Source organism: Chelmon rostratus, chromosome 17 (assembly GCF_017976325.1).
Source record: "Chelmon rostratus isolate fCheRos1 chromosome 17, fCheRos1.pri, whole genome shotgun sequence".
NCBI lineage: Eukaryota > Metazoa > Chordata > Actinopteri > Chaetodontiformes > Chaetodontidae > Chelmon > Chelmon rostratus.
In genome coordinates, this window is record NC_055674.1 from 15083451 (window position 1) to 15103439 (window position 19989).

The following is a 19989-nucleotide window of genomic DNA, read 5'->3' on the forward strand; positions in this document are numbered from 1 at the left end:
GCCGGATTATAGTGGTGCGTTTGATCATTTTCAAAAACAGGAGCTGTGTTTTATGGTAGTTCTGTAAATAACTATGCACTTGTGTTCAGGCTAAGTCATTCATTTCAAGCAGACAACCTACTTAAACTTTCCTCTGTGATGCACATAAAGAGCAGACTCTGTGATGCTGTGAGAAGGAAATGACATCACCCCAGAAGCCCGCACATGGTTGATTGATCACTGTGTAAAGAGCCCAAATTGGATCGCTCCAAAAGGAGAATTTTGCTGATGCACGGTGAAGCTGCTGGCCTGTAACACCAGCCAGCCAATAAGCCAATAGCGAGGTATTTCAAGGCAATTACCGGTAACAGAAATGGATGAAACAAACAAACAAACACTGCACTTTGGGCTTGGTGAGGAAACAGAAATGACAGCTTTTGATGTGAGACACACAATGAGAAAGAGATAGAGAACAAAAGACTGACTTGTGCTTCCTCAGTGACAGACCCATGTGCTGCTTCATTTGCTGCAAGCCGTGGTAGTCGGTATAGATGAGGTCAAAGGGCAGAGGACCCGTCAGAGGGCAGCTTCCTCTTCCTGGGGGGACCCCCAGAAACCTGCAGACAAGCCAGGTGTGCTTTTAGTGTCAAACCGAGCAAAACTGACTCTGATGTGGGTGAAATATTAGTAGAAACATGTTAAGACATACATAAAGCATACTGCTACTCCTATAGGGATCAATAAAGGATAACTTACTTTCAATCCAGGAGAAGGAATATTACAATGTTATAAAACACTTTGTGGACATTATTGTGATGACAGAGGTGGGACAGTTTTACAGCCATGACGGATCACTCTCCATAAAAGGACTATAAAAAGCTGAATATCATCTAGAATACTTTCAATACGCCAAGATGCTTACAAGAGAAAAAATAAATAAAAATCAGGTGATGAACCAATTTGGGACTGCCCTACTTTTTTCATAGCTGTTCTGGGCCATTTCTCCAATCTCCTCTGAAGATGTGTGTGTTTGTGTGTGTTAGTGGTTGCATGTATGAGTTGAGTTTGGTTTGGAGACAGACAGACAGACAGAGAGAGAGCGTTGAAGACAGGAAGAATGAAAGAGGCCAGTTGCGCTGTGAAGCCTGTCGGTGTTGTCAGCGAGACGACGGCGGAGCCATTCAGCAGAGCAATTCAGAATTCGACACAGGAAGTCAGTTTGTACACACACACACACACACGGGAACTCATATTATCTGAGACACACAGCGGGTTCATTAAACCACACGTCTTTTGCAAATAAAGAGGGTTGGTTGCTTTCAAGCATCATTTGTGTTAAATCTACCTTTGTCATGATGCCATCGAAGCACTTACAACATAAATGTTGGCTTCAGAAGTGCCACAGTGGTGCCTTTTGCTTTTTTCATTTGTTTTCTCTTGTGTTGTTTGCTCTCTTGCCAGACTTTTTAGTCATGCTGGGAGCATCGACGTCTGTCTGTCAGTGTGTCAGTCTGACGGTCCCCCACTGAAATATCTCAATCTCAACTATGTGATTACCATGAAATTAAATTTAAACATTCATGATCTTCAGAGGATGAATTGTAACAGCCTTCATCCTCAGACCTTTCTTCTTGTACCACCATGCATCTGTACATTATGTTTAGCGCGACGAGCAAATATTGCCATGCCAACAGGCTAAACTAACATGACACCTGTTTAACATGCATGGCTGTAGTAAGTGAGTGAGAAAAGCATTGGCTGTGCCCAAAATCCCTTGTCCACTCATTCACTACCCCTCTATATAATAAACACTCAGTAGTTTAATCAGTGGTGAGCAGTAAATTGGGATTTCGGCCACTTACTAATCATCATTATTTTGTTTCATCACTGAGAGACATTGAGTTGCTCTACATCCATTTTCACATCTTTAATAATCTTAAATAATGTAATCTTCAAAAATAAAGGGGTGGACAGTAAATATTGTGCAGTGTATAATAAATATGGTGTATTTTTGTGCACTTAGTTTTGATATTGTTTTATATTGTTTTCCACACAAGGTGTGAATTACAGTAATATTCTTGCATATTATATAATTAAAACTTGTGAGATTAAGTCTGTGTAGCACTGAGATGAATTGTTACTTCGCCGTTCTGCACAGTGAACCAGCCTGGCTTGATCAGTCTCATATATCAAGAATCTGCTGCCTGAGAAAGTGAGGCATAAATAAAACCAGGCAACAGCGGATACAGAAGCACCTTACGTTACCAAAAACAGGAAAGACAGGAAATATAAATTTGTTGTCTGCTATGACAAAGTACACCGCAGCTTTAGAGTGTGCAGCTTTCGCTTGGGATCAAGGTAGCACTTTGTTTGAGAAAAAAGCAATCTAGCGTGTCTGTTCACATTAGGAGAGGATTGCTTTGTCAAACTTCAGCAGCTCGCCACAGCATGAGAACGGGACAGCAGAAGAAGTGAATGCATGGATCTGTAAAAAACTGTATATACTAAATATAGTTCACTGTATGCCAAGATAATGGTTCATGAAACATTTTTAGCCGTTATATTTCTAGAATTTTTCCATAAACACATTAATGCAGTTCTGTAGGACCACCACACACACACACACACACACACACACACACACACACACACACACACACACACTTCTTGTGAGGACATTACATTAGCACACGAGAACATTTCTGCAAGTTCATGGAGGGGTGATTAACGCAGCTTATGCAAACTAACACGTACGATATTCAACCCACTAGTAGTTTTAAGATTTTGGCTTCAAGGCTTTGACAGAAAATGCAATTAAGATGTGAAAAATGTCTGAAGCAAAATCACCAACTGCATCTACAGTACTTTCTCATGCAATGTGATTCATTAAATAGGCTATAAAATAGGTCCTGAAACCAAATTACTCACAACGGAAAATGGACTTGATATTAATTAACTACAACGTGCAAAATGTAAGTCTCTGTGATCAAAGGAGTTTATGGTCTATAAAAAAGAAAGCACTTTCCATGCTTCTGTTTAACTATGAATGGCAGCCTCATATTTCAAAAAAAAAGTTACCAATAGTGAAGAAAGCATCTCTGTCAAAGCTAGAGGTGATCAAACTTGCACAGGAACAAGTGGAGAAAAGACTGTGTTCAGTCACTGTCGGCTGGGAAATGTGAAAGCTTTTTGTGTTGTCAAACTGCAAGCACTTTATGAAAGTTTGTGCAGCAGGAGTCACAGACCCGTGACCTTACACTCACTCACTACCTGCTTCAGAAACACACCCCGCACAAGCCAGAATCCACACACACAAACACCTGCAAAACAAGAGCCCATCGATCGCTGTTTGGACAGTGAACACATTTAGCCGGCGGTGCAGCCTTGTGGAAACAGACGCGGCGGCTGGCTCCCCAACTGTAGATGGGATAATGAGCAAGAGTGTGTCAGTTTTAAGCTGCGGCAACTGAAAAGGTACACACCCCGGCAATTCAGCGCTTACACAAAGACGTGCTGCACCGAAGCTGTGTTTCTGCTCTCTATATTGTGTGCAGTATGTGGCCCGGTGGGGACAATACAGTCCAGCTGACGGCAGCTTACCACAATGCAGGCAAGCTGAGCCTGATGGTAGCGCCATTAGTTTTGCAGGTATCTGTTCATTAACCAAAGCACTGGGCAAATTTAGTTTTTACAATTCATTCTGTGGGGGACATGAATATCTGAACTACATTTCATGTCATTCCGTCCTGAACACATACTAGTGAAAGAGCTACAGATCAAACATGCTGAGGGTGCATTTTGTGAAACAGTCAATCATATGTGTATGCCATTTTCTGCGTGTGTGTATTCTTTCAATCAAGTGTGCGGTTTCACCTGCCAGTTGTGTGCGTTTGTAGTATAAATTATGGCTGTGTGGTTTCATGAGTATGTGTGTGCGAGAGGTTTCACTGTGTGAGTTTAATCTTGAATTATGGCCTTTATAGACCCGCATAGTTTAATGCCGCTGTGCACGAACGTGAGAGCAGACGAATTACAGTGACTGAGTGCAGAACTGTGCGTTACTGCGTCCCTCGTGAAAGATCCACTGAAGCTGCTGCTGTTCAGAGGTTTAATTGGATATATGCAAATCTAGACAAACTTTAAGGGAAAAGTAAAGGGATTAAAATGCATTAAGCAGCCAGCGGTGCAGAAATGGGAGCACACACTTTCTGTACTGTAACACACAAGCACGTCCACACATACAGTATGCATACGCAAGCAGGCACAAACAACTCCGTTCTGTCTTTCGGTCTTCATCTCTTGCACAGATGCTCACACACACATGCAAGATTAAAGGATAAGGCTGGCATTATTTTATCTTTTCATCATTATCACCAAATCCCATGAAGACCACCACCAACAATAAATTTATCCTGCCAACAAGTACTGACTGTGCATCCAAAACCTGATGCAGCCTATGCCTCCATGATTTACAGCTCTGTTGTCTTCCAACAACTATCCAAAGCACATAAATGTGGTGGTAATTTTTGACATTTTGCTTTATTGTGATGAACGTAGCAAATGTAGCTTCTTCCTCTCACCAGCATACACAGGCGTCCATGCTCAGTGATGTCTCTCAGACACAGAGCTACTCTTCAAATATTAAAAAAGCAGTTCGAGTTGTTTGAGAATAAATCACACTGCCCGCACTCGCCCTGATGAATAATGTATGTCACTGTGTAGAATCTTATGTTTCTAAATGTGCTTTTAAAAGGTTTTGGACGAGTTGGCACATACGCATAAGCCTTATCAGGCTCCGACTACACAGACAATGAATGTAAGTAGGATGAATTCATTCACTCATTTTATTCAATAAAAAGATCAAATAATGTCAGGATTATCCTTTAAAGGACCAGTGTGTAGGATTTAGTGGCATCTAGAAACTACGCTAAAAACATGGCAGAGCAACATGGCGGACTCTGTGGACGAGGAGCTGCTCCCTCTGTAGATAAAAAGGGCTCATTCTAAGGTAACAAAAAACACAGTTCTTATCTCAGGTGATTGTACACTAAAGAAAACATACTCATGAATATTATATTCTATGACTGCCAATAGAGCCCCCTAAATCCTACACACTGGCCCTTTAAGACACACGTGTGCAAACACACTATGAATGACTTGAATGACCTGCTCAGAGTGAGAGGAGAAATTGGACGTAACAGAAGGACTGCAAAGAGAACAACAAAAGGTGCAAGATTTGCGTACATTTCCGGACACCACTTGAGAACCACCATCGGACACAATTTGTCTGTTACACAGCGAGCCACTGGCACCATGGCAACTCTCCAGTTTGGGGAAAGGGAGAGAGCCAGAGAAACAAATGAGTGTAAGAGACTCCATGGTCACACTGCATTACTCCTTAAAGGAAGGGCGCATATGTCCAGCAGTGAGGGGAATTGGCTGAGGGAGGTTTCAAGGGGCTGAGGCTGGTGGGCAAGGAGTTTACTGAGGGCTGCAGGGCAGCTGCAGAGAAGGCTCGCAGTGTGGGGGCAATGACATGGGCAGAGAGGAAGGCTGATGTGCCACTGTTTGTGAAGCACGGGGAGCGGGGTCTGGCATGCTAATCGACCACTTGAGACAGCAGGATAGAAGGAGGAGACAAAAACTCAGATGTTGACGCTGTTTTGATCAGATACAGCTGATGTGCCACTTTGATGTGCAGAATCTGGCTCAAATTTCTTGTTGAAACAGCTTGTGAAAATGTTCGCTATCGCAGCGTAGGAGCAACACTCTCTCTTGTTTTGTTTTGACTGTATAAAGAGTAACTAGGGCTCATTATTTTCAGCTTTTATTTAAAAAAGAAAATGAAATGCATCTGCATTCATGAGGAAAAAAATCATCAATAATAGAGACATCTGGGATGTGGATCTGGGATAAATTCTGATTTTACTTTAGTGGGTTTTTCTTCCTATCAGGGACTGAAGTGCAAAATCAGCAGCTCATTTGTGTTTCCTCCCCATTTTCCTCTTCAGTTTCTACTCTGGCAGCACTTTCTGAGCTGTCAACATCACAAGAGGACCTAATTTTCTTAAACTGCGGTAAACAGTGTCCTTATGCTGCAGAAAGTCTAACAATTTTGGGTGTGTAGGGACATAAAACCTCTGAAAATTGGTTTAAAATCTGTAAAAACAACAAAAACAAAATGCTGAGCCCTATGATTGAATATGAAACTTTGCCTACAGTTATAATTCAGGCAACTAGAGGCGCTTTAGTGTTCAAAGTTGAGGAATATCACACAAAAGTTGCTTGCAACACACATACAAAGCCCTGCACTGTTAACCCCAATTAGACACCTTTCCAACACTGTTGTCCTGTAGACAAATCTGTATGCTATCTCACCCGCTCTGGTTGCTCTTTATCAAACTGCTGTTTTGCTTTTCATCTCAATGCACAGAAACAAAGGCACATCAATCAGAAGGCTGCGGGGTAACAGTGCATCAGCACAACCTGAGACTGGCAGCATAATAAGGCTCTGTTTCTTATTTCACACTTCAGAATGCCCAACACATGCCTCTCATTACTTCCACTGTTCAGGCTAGACCTTTTGACATTTGTTAAATCCTTTCTTAGGGTTTCTGATCACACAATTCAGGCGCGTCTGCATGTTTGCAGGGAGAAACGAGGTGAAATCACCTGGTGACTGTGTTAATGTGCTGTCAGCTGCTCAGAAGCCCGCCTGATATAATTGATACAGAACGGCCATCTGCAAAATATCTATGCGCAGCTGCGCATGTCAGTCCAGAGAGCAGGAAGATATAACGGCCGCCTGAGATACAACAGTGTGTAAAAACAGTGAAATTATATCATCTTGAGACAGAGAGACGGGCAGAGAGTGTGTGAGTGGAGTGTGGACCCTTCCTGTGTAAAAAGTGTGAGGTTTGAGCACTAAAACACAGGTTTCTTCAGATTATCTCTGGATCACAACACTGCTGGATGACAGTGCGTGTGTATGTGTGTGTGCACTACTTCCCCACTCTGCTGACAGAACTTGCTAACCTGTCAGGCTGTAGCTACACCTCCACCCTCCTTATTCTCTCCCTCCTCCGTTTTCTCGCTCTCCATCCGCTGATCCTCAGGTGTCGAGGCGCCACGCTCTGTCGCCGCCTAATTATCCGTGTCGCCGTGGGAAGAGCTGAGGGGAGATCCTCAAGCGGAAGTGACAGCTGTCTTTACCGCTCTGCAAACTGCCGTAGGACCCTCCCCTCCGTGAGCGACAAGTGCCGGGTTACTGACAGAAGTGATGTCACAACACTTCACTCTCCACCTCAATTAAAGTGAAGCCCTGGAAAGATGACTGTACTCCTCGTGTTTTCTATCAGTGCTCTCCCTTTACGTAGACATGCCACTTCCTCATCTTCTCTTTTTAAAACTACAGCAGGAGAGTTTTAGGGGAAGCGGTTGCTCTCACTTTTAGACTGTACTGAATAATAATGTGGTATTATTAAAATTACATTATGGAAAAAATATATTTTTAAATGTTTAATCAAATTAAAGGACGGTCCATCAATGAAATGTACTTTGGCAAGAAATAAGATTTCAAAGATTACGCAGTGAGTAGTTTCTGCTGTTGAATCAGACCTGTGAGTGCGATGTGAGCGAAGTGAAGAGGAGTTGTTTTTACAGCCATGCTAGCAGCTCCGAGAGGCGGCAAAACTGCTAAATGCCAACATTAGCATACTAACACGGGCACACGGACAATTTTAACGTAGTAATGCTGAGCAGGTGTAAGACTGTGTTTTGGAAATGTTTGGCTTGAGAGCAGCCCTAAATGAAAGGGCAGGGGTTTACCACAGTTGCTAGAATTCGTCCTGAGGGGATCCGTGTAGCGTGGCGGTGGCATGGCGGTTCTGTACTCGATATATTTCAAAGGATGTGTGAAAAAACAGCAAGTTCAGGGAGGAACAGATTGAATGTGATTGTAACTGTATCATAATTACAAGTAGATTAATTGCACAACTATGCTACTCCCAAAAGGGTGTGATAAGTGGATCCCTTGAGAACATTTTGCAGTGTGTGGAAAGAGAAAAACGTCTTTGTTCATAGACAGCACCTCAGTGGAGTGTCTGCAGGAAAAACAAGCTGGAGACATTACTGGAGAGGAAAGGCTGGCTGAAGGAGGGATGTCTGAGCAGAACTGATTTGTCTAAAGCAGGACAGCAAAGGGAGACGCCAGCCAAGGAGCTACTCAGAGAAGCCACCAGAGAGCACGAGCGTTGCCAATTAGAGGCAGTTATGTGATGCAAACCAACAGCTTGACTCCCACTGTAGCCGAGATCCCAGCGTGGCTAATCTGTCTATCGGAGAACAAGTCTAAACATATCACCAATCCTGGCCACATAAGAACCACAGCAGGCCATCCAGTGATATTAAGCTCCTTTCCAGAGCCTGGGTGGGAAAGTGAAGAGCAGGAAATGTAAATAGATACAAGCCTGAGGGAATCTGTGGGAGCGCAACCCACATAACGATCTGTCAATTTAATAGCGTGTGGGAGAGTAAGAGTAAGGGATGGAGAGAAATGTTCCCTTTTCCTCTTCATTAATAGTCACAGAAAGGAGGATTTATGGACGTTCAGCATCTGCCATTAACCGGCCAATTTAAGAATCCCATAAAAAAGACTGGGATATGCATACTGGGTTGTGTTTTGTGGGGCTGCAGCTGAGGAGGAATATGGTCGGAGCCTGATAAAGCCACTTGACTTCAATTTCAACCCTCCATGATATTTTCTCTAAGGCTGAACATTTCATTTCCTCATGAATTGAGGCAAATATCGGCCCTAATGGTACATAACTGCACACTTATATAAATGTACATCATATACCAATAAAATCCCAACTGTCTCTCACAGCTGTAGCATACACACACACACGCGCACACACACACACGGACTACATTCAGCTGTTGGAAAGAATGAGCCCAAACCCTGGCCGTTGTTTCTTTGTGAGTCTCTGTAAGAACTTGTGCAATTTTCTAAACATTTCTGATGGTGCTCCCAATGGAAGCAGGCTGCAGAGACTCAATTCACCATGACACCAATTACTGGGGTAAATAATAGCACGGGCAGCAGAAACATTCCCACTGCGGCATCTTCTCCACCTCACTGATCTACCTAGTCTGTTCATATAAAAGCCGCCTTTCTTTGCAGCCCAAAATTTAAGATCAAAGGGCAGCTCTAACTCATCCATGCCCTCACCTCTTCCCTACAGCAATGGATACATACAGTTCAGAGCTCAATAACAAGCGCACGTTATCGTCAGCCTGTCTGCTCCAGCTTCACACCACCCACTGGCAGAAAGGAATCGACAGCAAGTCTCGTCTTGTGCGCGGTCATTTTCCTGACCAGCCAGCGTAAAGCACCTCTGAAAGATCACGATGGCGAGAAAAGTCCAAGACCTGTCTGCTCTGAACATGCTTGTGTGACAATCAATAGTCCTGTATTTTTAGATGAAACTCTGTGTGTGTGTGTGTGTGTGTGTGTCTGTGTGTGTGTGTGTGTGTGTGTGTGTGTGTGTGTGTGTGACGACTTGTATAAGCACTTCTGTTTGTGATGGCAAGCCGGTTATCACTCTGGAGTCAGTGAGCTGCTGCAGGAAGGAGCTGCACAAACGCTAGAGATGCTGTCAAGCCTTCAGGCTGAAACGGCACCGTGCAGGAAGGAGAGATAGCTTATCTCGGTGTGGCCAAAGGTGATCGAAAACAGCGTGTGTCGAAACAGCACAGCGGTTGGGCTGCTCATCACTTGCAGAGCTTGCAGAATGGACAACAAAGACTTTACATTCAGCAAAATAAGCTACAAGTAGTTGTTAATGGTTTGCACTCTCAGAAAACGACAGATGATTGCTGCACAGATGCCCCAAAGATCACCACGTAAAGCTGAGTCCTGTACGCTGACCGCGGCAGTCCCGCCTACAGCTTGAAAATAACCGGATCAGAGAGGAAAAAGTCAAATCTGAGCTTACCCGTGCAGCTCTTTGAGAGAAACTGAGATCTTGAGATTGTGTCCCAGCACATGGAGGGCTGTGAGGATGTCGGCCCATTGCACCATCTCGCCCAGCGGACCCCCCTTCAGCACCTTGGGACTGAAGACATCCCCAGACTCCTCTGTCAGAAAGCCCACATGAACAAGAATCTGAAAGGACAAGCAAGAAAAAGTCAGCGGAGTGACCTACAGTATTTGTTTTTGTTAATGCAATGCATGTTTTTATGTTAAACACCTTCTGCACTGTTACTGTGGAGACAAAGCCATTGTGTTCAGCAGTTTTAGGGTTTTGGTCTCCAAAGCTGCACAGTGAATAATTGAGATTTTGTGAGAGCAATTTTCACCAAACGCTTCAGAGGATTCATATATGAATAAATTCAGATATTTGGCATGGATCAGTGATGTCAAGGTTTAAATGTAATTGAGTATGATGAAAGCCAGAAAGCAGAGTGACAGCGTATTCAAACCGACACAACTCCGAAGAAATACAATCACACTGTGCGTGGAGTTGAAATGAAAATTGACCCGCTGAGGGCTAATTGATATGCAGAACGATACACAAGCCGTTTAATTGCCGATGGGGAAGGATGGAATTTCCAGGCTGTTAAATATGTAATGAAATTAGATTTTTCAACAGATGACATTTTTTCAATTACTTTTGACTTGAAAAAAAAAACCTTTCAAAGACAATTTGATTCATTTACTAGACCATACAGTTATTCATGTTTGTTTAGAAGTGTGACAGTGAGTGATAAGTGACTCTCCAGCTTTTCTAGCAAATATCAACATGAACCCTTTCGATGCCTCTCTGCACACACCGGTTGTCCTTAATCTTTGCTTCCGATCGGCAAGCAGAAAAAACAGGCATATTCATAAATTTCCTCAACAATCCCCCAAAACAAGTGTGTACAGATGCAGATTCATGTTTCATTTTATATCAACAAGGCCTTGTTTAACAAGATGGCGTCAAGCTATATTAGCATCTGGACTTTCCCCATGTTTCACCGGCTGGTCCAACACGTATCTGATTGAGCTAAAGTGGTTTTCAGACTTGAGTCTTATAACTAGAAATGGCTCAATCTTCCAATCTAATTCAAAATTTCATCTCCTACATTGCTGACACAAAGGATTTCCCCTGTGTGCGAGGCACAGAGCTGTTCAGCCTGCGGCGCCGTCCACACGTATGAGCACCACATGTCAGATGTAAAACTCAGGTGGGGGAGGGTGAGGATTGATTCACCGAAAAAACATTTTGTGTTTGGACATAACGACTTTGGACGTGCACACAGAGTGAAAGAACAAAGTAAAGAAATGGAACAGAATGATAATCATTGAACAGTATAAGTAGAACAAAGTGTGGATCACAGTGAGTCCAGTTGCCCTCGATTCAGCTTCGGATAAACACAGTATAGCTTACAAGCTGTGGGCTGACAGCATGTTTTCTACATTTGCAGGTACATTTAAAGCACATGATGTTTACTGCGCTGCAGATGAGCAGCTAATTAGAGCATCCAGCCTGGAACTGACGTTAGCAGCACAATTTCCTCCTGCGAGTGTCGGTTTGGTGCAGGATGTGCGACCTGATGTTAGATAAGAAGGAGACTTTAGCAGAAAAGATAACGTGGTTGTTGTATTGCAGGCTGCGTGACTGTCTGCTGCTTTTACACAGCAGTGACATCACTTTTTGCTTAATGAAAATATGGTTTAAAATGAGCCGACGGTATTGGCTGTATGGAAATAAGTTCCATCTATACAGATGCAGAACTGACATATTTTGACAGATTAATGCAAAGATATCAAAAACCTAAAAAAAAAAATACTGAATAGATTTGTTTTTTGCTGTTATTTGTGTGCGGTTTACAGAGCTGTAGCAGGGGAAATGAAACAAACATGCAGTTTCAGCTGGACTGAGTTGGACGTGCAAGCATCATTTTACCCTCATTATCCTGGACACAAAGCAAGCCATCATGTTCAAGCCATTGTGCTTTCAGTGCAACCTGATTGAATGTGACCATCACATCACTAATGAGTCATGACTCACACGTCACATGGCTGCCGAGTAGAGAGGAACTCAAACGCTAGAAGAAACTAAGAACAGCAAGGCAGAGGAGACAGACGCTCCATAAAACATCTCTCTTCTCTCCAAAATGTCTATGTCTGGTTTCTCAACAGCACTCAGCGTTTCAGCGACAGCAGCTGATCCTACAGGGTTTGGTTAATGGACGGCAATCATTACTGTCAAACACACCATTACAATAAACAAAGCTCTCTTCCCAGTGGGGAAGAAGCAGGCGTTTGGGAAGAGCGTGATGTTATTTACAGAATGGGCTTTGATTTATCCAGCCGAAAACTGGCCGATGAAAGAAACTGATCAAACCAGACACATACACGGGGCAGAACGCCAGGATGCTGTCGGCTCGTTTAGAAGAAGCAAAACACTACAAATGAATCTCTTTCATTCCTCATGTTTCATTTAAGCTTTTGGAGTATCAAGCCTCTTTTCAGCCACAGAGGGATTTGTGGAAAGCTGTCCACATGTCCACATGAGCAATACGACTCTGTGAAATTGACATCTAAAATACAATGCTAAGCCACTTCACTATGAGATGCAAACTGACATATATATATATACACATATATAATTACACTGTGCTGCACTAATATAAGACTGCATGCAGATATGCACACAGCATGCATGCAAATGTGTAGAAAAAGGGTCATACACGAAGGGGGCTTCGGGCAAAATAAACTTGAAGTGCCCTAACTAAGGTTGCATTTTTATATTCATAATGAATCATGTTATACATATGCAAATTAGTTGGTTTCTGTATGTTTTCTCCCTGCAGTGCTGTCCTTTAAAGCATGGAGTATACGATATGTTCTTACTAGAGTGCTTTGACATCAGATTTAGTGCTGAAAAGAGCAACTTAACCACAATGTGGTTTGCTCACAATTTAACTCCGACTATTTAGTATTATGCTTCCGTTGTGGTGGGGAACTCGCAAGAGGCAGTTTTTAAAAAGACTGAAACAAAAGAGGCAGAGAAATCCTGACTTTTAGTCCCTAGTAGGGATCAAGCTCCCAAAATCCCACACAAGTCCGACACCACCCACTTCTTTCAAACCCCACACTTTAGTTAGAGAAGGGGGCTGCTTTTTTGTCCCATTATTTTAATTCTCAAGTGTGTCACTGTGACATCATTAATCTTATTTTTATTTTCAAACCTTGGAAAGCTCCCTCAGAGCAGCAGAAGACTTAATATAACTGTTTTCACGGGCTGATCAGAAACTGGAGTGCCTCTTTAATGGACAACAGGGATACTGTATATCGAACAAATGTAGCTACTGTAAATTCTTCTGGGTAATACACGTCAATGTCATATGTGTTCAACAGATGTGAAGGTCTCTCCATCTCTCAAATTACCGCATGCCCCCATTTACGCTCACCTACAGTGTGGCTGTAAAAATAGCACCACTCTGAGTCACTTATAGGATGTTATTGTGTGCCAAGATTTCACAGCATTAGTCATTTGTTTGTCAGCGTAACTGATCCCACATGTCAGGCGGTGATAAGAAGCCTCATCCATACATAAATGTATGGGTAGAATGGATAAGGCAGAGGACCACAAACCTCAGAGCTGCGCACATTATTTTCTAGGACTGAAGCGTCTCTGGTGGAGTTTGTCTATTTTAAGAGTGACAGTGATGATGACATATCATACGCATTAATTTAAAATCTCCGCAGGTCTTAAACGAAGCAAACAGATTGACTGGTTCAATTTCTGAGCGTCGCAAACCACCACTTGGTTATTCTTACCACTACAGCCTATTCTGGAGCAAAAAAAACTGAGCAGTCAAAGTCAAAAGAAGACGGCTGGCACCCCACAGCCAGCGAGAGAAGAACGTTCAAGCACCAAACAAATCACTGTGTCATCAACACATCAAACAGCCACAAAAAGGCAGAAATAACTCAGAGGATAAAAGTGTAGCAGTGTGGAGCACTGACTCTACACCACCCTGAGAGTGGCATGGTCTGCATGATATATGATATTTCATGCAACGTACAGTAAGTGATAGACATCAAACATTTACTGTGCATTGCACATCCTAAGGACACTTTTTAGGTCCTCTGTGAAAGTTTTAATATGTACAACAGGCGGGATCTAATGTCATTGCTATTTCATCAGACGTCTGTTCCAGCAGGCAGCATTCTTTGACACTTTGTGGAAATGTCCCTGTAAATGTTAGAGGGGAAAGTGCACCAAAGCTAATCAATGCCTGCTAGGAGTTCCTCTGCATCATTATCTACTTATGTCCGTTACTCAGCATTCTGCGATTCACACCGAGTAGCCGGAGATAAAAGGAGAAAATGTTAGTCCAACAAAATGTCACAGCTGTTCTGGTAACAGCCCGGCATGTGGGCATTAAAGGACTGTCTGGCTTTCTCAGAACTGTTTGATAAAAAACATCAAATTTTTTTCCCCTCTTTAATGCCAAGACAGATGGATTTATGTCAAATTAGGAGCTGAGAAATATGTTTTCAGAGTTATAGGAAAAAACAAGAAAGAAAATCTGTTGAAACTGAGCGAAGCCCTTTTTTACTGGCTCATCATCTGCAGTCTGTGGCAGCCGCAACACTTTGAAAAGGTGAAACCACAACACAGGCTTGTTCTCTTATCATCCACTTTCATCCTCCAGCGTGTGAACAATGCCTCATATTCACCCTTTTCTGCTCTCTCCAGTGGCTGCGGAGCTTGTCATCCAGCCGGCGAGCAGCAGAGGCCCACTGTGCCGCCAGCCTGCGTATGCGTCTCTTCATGAAGCTCAGCGACTCCTTCCCGGTGCCCACCTGCTCCAGCAGAGCCCCGATGTCAGACTGGAAAACAGCCTGGGTGACAGGAGAAGTAAAAATAATCAATGGAAAGTGTGGAGAAGTTCTGCATGTGGCCTCTTTATTAGCTAGTGTTTCGTGTCTTTATGTGACTCTTGTGCAGAGGTTGTGCACCTGAAAATGCTAAAGAACAGGCTGCTATTCAGATTTCTAATCAGCCCAAAGCAGGAGGGGTTGGATACTAAAAAAAACGACAACTGAATAGACATTATAAGGCTGCTTTCCACATTTTCATTGGAGGTAGTTAAGATGGTATAGAGAGCACAGAAAGCCTGTCATATCCTGTTATCTGCTAGTATCAGACGGGTCGCCTGAGGGGTTCCTGGATCATCCTCATAAATAGTCTGCTCTCATTTTACATCTCCTCCTCTGCCCACTATAATCACTGCATCACAGCGCAATACCAGCATGCGAGTATTAATCAATCGAGTAAGTGCATTGGGGGTCCGCAGAGGACTTATAAAGATACAGAAGAGAAACTGATGCATGCGAACCGTCTCTCAAAAACACAGACACTATAAAAGAAACTGAGACTCTCTCAGAGGTAAAATCAATATGCAGAGCTGCGCTGTACTCTCGCAATGCAGGTGAATTATTGCTCTCGAGTGCGACTTGTGTACGGCGCAGCAAAATGCAGGGTACCCGAGGGAAGCCTTGGGATTAGTCTCTGTGAATACAGGCTGGCAATTAGAGCAGAAGGTAGAGCTGCAGAGTGAATTCACATCAGGGCCCGCCATGCCGGCTGCACGTTACTCTGGGGAGCGATAGGGAGGAGGAAACCGAGGCGAATGGTGGGATAGACCTTGAGGAGCAGTTGTAAGCCTAACGCATCATGCGCATGGTGCTGAAATTAGAAGTGAAATGATGCAGGGAGGCAAAAGAGTGACAGCCAGAACGCCCTGTGAGGGACAGTGTGCAGGTGGGTATTTACATCCTCCCAAGAGCTACTGACCAAAAAATGAAGTGACAAAGATAAGATAAGCAACTCTGTAGCATCAGCAAGCTACCAGATCTACAGTAGCAGCATTTTTTCCCCCCTTTCTTTCAGATTGCTTGTCATTGTTATATGCGCGACACCTTTGTGGCATGTGAAGAATTCATTATGTTCTTCTTCAGTCATCAGCTGCCCTTTCACTGATTTTAACTGAGAGGGTTTCATACTTTTTCCACATGATCTTCTCCTTGCGATGAACAGTTGCGAGGAACAGATTGACTGCTTGTGCTTTCGAGGAACTGCACTACTCTCTGCCTTCGTGGGAAATTGTTTTACCCCTATGTCAAACTGTCGCCCTGCGCTCTGTTCCCATCCTCCTCCCCAGCTAACTGTGCCGCTGTGGGACGATGAGGAGGTGTTACCTGTCTCTTGGGCGGAGGCTTCAAGGTGGGCGTGGCAGTCTGGTTCCTCCAGGCCAGCGGGGGGCAGAACCACTCCACCTCGCTCAGGTAGACGAGGAAGGAGCAATCGGAGCCGTCCACGCCATAAAAGGCATAGCAAGGGTCTGAGGTCCAACGAGCACGCATCCACTGGAAGGCAAACACCAAAACAGCTGTCTCTCAAAAATGTCAAGAATACTCCTTCGGGGCACTTCATCAATAGCAAACTCTTACATTTGACTAAAGATGTAAAAAGGTGCCTTTAGAGGCCGGTTTGAAGTCCATCCCTTATGTCCTCTCATCATTTTGAACCTGACAAAAAGTGACCCTGTGGAACAGCACATGGGCACTTTGCCATCACATTTTAACCTTAACTTTAATTTGATTCCTCTGGTCCTTTATAATTTGTTCATGCACAGAAAGCAACATCCGCTGGCTTCATTATCAAGATGTAATCTGGGTAAAGCATCTGTCTGGGTCAGTTTCTCCAGAAGACATTGTTCTTTGTGGGCTGCTTGGGAACCAGACAGGATGATGTCAAATAGTGAAAAAGTCTGGTTTTGTTATTAGGCTGAACTAATTCTAGGCTAGATGGTTTTCATGAGGGAGGCGAGGGCTTCCCTGAACCCCATCGCTGATGACATGTCCGACACTGCATTTGGTGAGCTCGAGGAACATCCATCTTACTCCCGCGGGGTAAAGTGTCTTCTGTTTTCTGCTGACTGACCTGAGACTGCTTTCTGTTCAAAGACTCCTGAAACTGCAAGATTATATTGAGGCAGGTGGGCTGTACACCTCCCACACACTAGAACAGTCTGTAATTAGCACATATTACATGTATATTATTTTGTTTCATTTATATTCTTTCTGTTCCTCGTGTTCTTTGCTGTCACTCAGTACAATTTGTTGCTCAGACAACCCCTTTCTCTGCGAGGAGCCTTTATACATCCTCTTATCTTAATATACAAAATTTATGTTGCTTCAAGGTGAGCCGCCAAGAGAGGACAAAGCGATGCTTGCTCTGTGTGTAAAATTGTTTGGACTTAAAGTGAGATCAGAAGACTTACATCCATCTTGCTGGCACAGTCCGGATAACGGGGATCTTTAGGAGTCTCGCATTGTCCTAATGCTCCGTCCCTAACTGGAGAAAAGACGAACGGAGGGTATTTATCAGAGCCTGTACCCACGGACCACACAAATCAGCAAAAAGGCTGAATAGTTTGGATTTTTTTCCGTCAGCACATAGAAAACAAAAGTCAAACAAAAAGAGGACGGCGAAAACAAACAAAAAACATGCTGGCAAGGTACATCCAGAATATCGACTGTGTTTTTATGTGTTTGGTCGATCAAATCCAAGAATCTGTCCTGTATTACTTTGTCCCATTATCTAGAAATTCTGTCGATATACCAGATTCATGTGAGGTTTCATTTTGCAATACAACACTGAGCTCCATACAGCTGGTATGTGTGAATAGATAGAGTCATTAGGCTTTGGGCCTCCCAATTGATCATCTCTCAAACAGGTCTTTACAGCATTTCCCTAAGGCCTTAAGTCTGATTGTCTTTTACATTACAGCATATATCCTCCTGCCTTTAGGATGAACAGAGATACATCAGAGAGTGGTGAAACCAAGGAGCTAACGAGCTCGTGTAAAAGCTCGGCCTCCCCTGCTGAATGGCCGGTCTCTCTTCCATCCCACTCCTGGATTTACTATAGATAAATTGCCTTCGTGGGATTCATAAAAATCATAACCTTCCCCCTCTCTTGCTCCCTGTTTTTCTTCTCTTCCCATCTTTCCTGTCTCTTTCCTTTTCCTCTCCGCCTCTCTCCTCCTTCCTTTCCCCTCCTTTCTTCTCCTTGAAGCCCGGCACTAGTAGGGCTAATTAAAGGAGCAGTTGCAGCTCCTCGGCCAGCATCCCGCCGAGCGTCGCAGAGCACAATCACAGACAACCAACCGCCAGCCATTCTGTCTGATTAGCATGATAACGACAGACCTCTCACCGTGAAAAGTGCTGTTGCCTGTCACCGACAAAACTTAGCTGGGTTCAGATCAACATTATTTAAATAATATCATACATTATGACAACAGACAAATTACCTGACGCTGTTTTAATGAGACAGTGAGCTGAATAGTCATAAAGTGCAATGTAGTGGATACAGGAGAGGAATTGAATTATGGATTAAATTGCGTTGTCTGATTTCTATTCTGTGCCCAATAAAGAAATTGAGAATGAAGGCTAATAAAGAAAGCAGACAGGCCCGGATCCCATTAACTAGATAGCAATTCATCATTATGATTTAAACATCCCGCAGTCGCGTGGTTGTGATACGGCAACAACACTGCGCCGCACAGGAGTTCTTCCACCCTGACACAAACAGCGGCTTGCTACTTGAACGGCTAATGTGCCGTGAATAATGTCTGTCATGTTCTATATGATCAACCAGCAAATGCACGTTAGACATGAATTGTTCATTCAAGCGTTAGACTGGATCCAGGCTTGACAGTCGGCCTTATGTGGGCTGAGAGGAGAAGTACCTGCAGATTGGATGGATTTAAAATGGACAGGGGGGGATTCATCTGAAGGGCTAGCTATATTTGGCATTCTCCAGGTGTGTGTGTGTGTGTGTGTGTGTGTGTGTGTGAGTGTTTGTTTCAAATTGTACCTCTGTTGCTGGCAATGCTGCGCTGTAGGATTTGCTCCACCCTCACTGCCAAGTCGGACATGTTCTGGGCTATGGCCTGAATCCGCTCCACTAACCCTATAGGCTGAATCCTGACCATGCATGTCACACACACACACACACACACACACACAGAGAGAGAGAGAGGTTATCTAAAAATATGCCAGCAACAACCATCCTATAATTCTCTTCAAAGTGCGATCAGGCAGCTTCAAAAGAAACCCCATCTTTCTTTTATAGCTTCCCTTCATCCAGCCGTATTTGTTGTTTTTCCACCCTTCACAGTGAGCTTGAAGTAGTGGAAGAAATGCTAATTGTCTAGAACTTGAGGCGTGAAATCGAAAAAGCTTTTAAACACTGACAGATAATTTATTTGTTGAGATAAAAAAGAAACTCGGAATATTAAAGTGGGACCCCGGGGGAAATAAAAACAGAAGACAATTAGGCTGTTAGCAAATGTGTTTCACTGCACTTGACCTCTGTGGCCTAAAAGCTGTTTGCAAAACAATCAGGAACCAATATTTACAATGGAGGATGCGATGTGGAGGACGAGACACAGAGGGAGGAAAGAGAAGAGGAGCATTTGCAATATTCATCACAGTGCAGCGTTACATTTCCCAGAGATTTTGGAAATCTGTGACATGTCTATGAAACAGAGCACCAGCAAATGATCTGAAACTTTCAGTCCAGAACCTTCGTCCCCAGAGCCTAATTTCATCAGAATATATTCCAAGGCTTGCTACAATATGTGCAGTCCTACCGGAAACAAGCCCATGGCACATTAAGTGCTCTACAAGGTGCAAACACCAGGAGGGGAGGAGAGATTGCCTGTGTAAGTACCTTTCTGTGCATTAAGAGGAGAGACATCTGAGAAACACACTGCGGCTACCTGCCTCAGCGGTTAATGCATTCATGCAGACACACCTCTGTGTTTTCTCAGCCAACACTAAAAAAAGGGAAATCAGCGAGTTCCTATTTGTTGTCAAATTGCTTGTTTTGCCTGATCAACAGTCTGAAACCCAAAGGCAATTTCAGCTGAAATAACAAC

General features: G+C 43.5%; 1 protein-coding gene across 1 annotated transcript in view; it reads right to left on the reverse strand.

The window, feature by feature from the left end:
- The window catches only part of LOC121620940 (alpha-1,6-mannosylglycoprotein 6-beta-N-acetylglucosaminyltransferase B), a 52042-nt gene that overhangs the window by 17004 nt on the left and 15049 nt on the right, over positions 1 to 19989 (reverse strand). The window contains exons 4-9 of the mRNA XM_041957194.1: positions 18924 to 19033; positions 17326 to 17399; positions 16241 to 16408; positions 14717 to 14881; positions 9975 to 10144; positions 465 to 596 (exon numbers count right to left, since the gene is read on the reverse strand). Of these exons, the coding sequence (XP_041813128.1) occupies positions 465 to 596; positions 9975 to 10144; positions 14717 to 14881; positions 16241 to 16408; positions 17326 to 17399; positions 18924 to 19033 (819 nt within the window). The remainder of the gene's footprint in view (positions 1 to 464; positions 597 to 9974; positions 10145 to 14716; positions 14882 to 16240; positions 16409 to 17325; positions 17400 to 18923; positions 19034 to 19989) is intronic.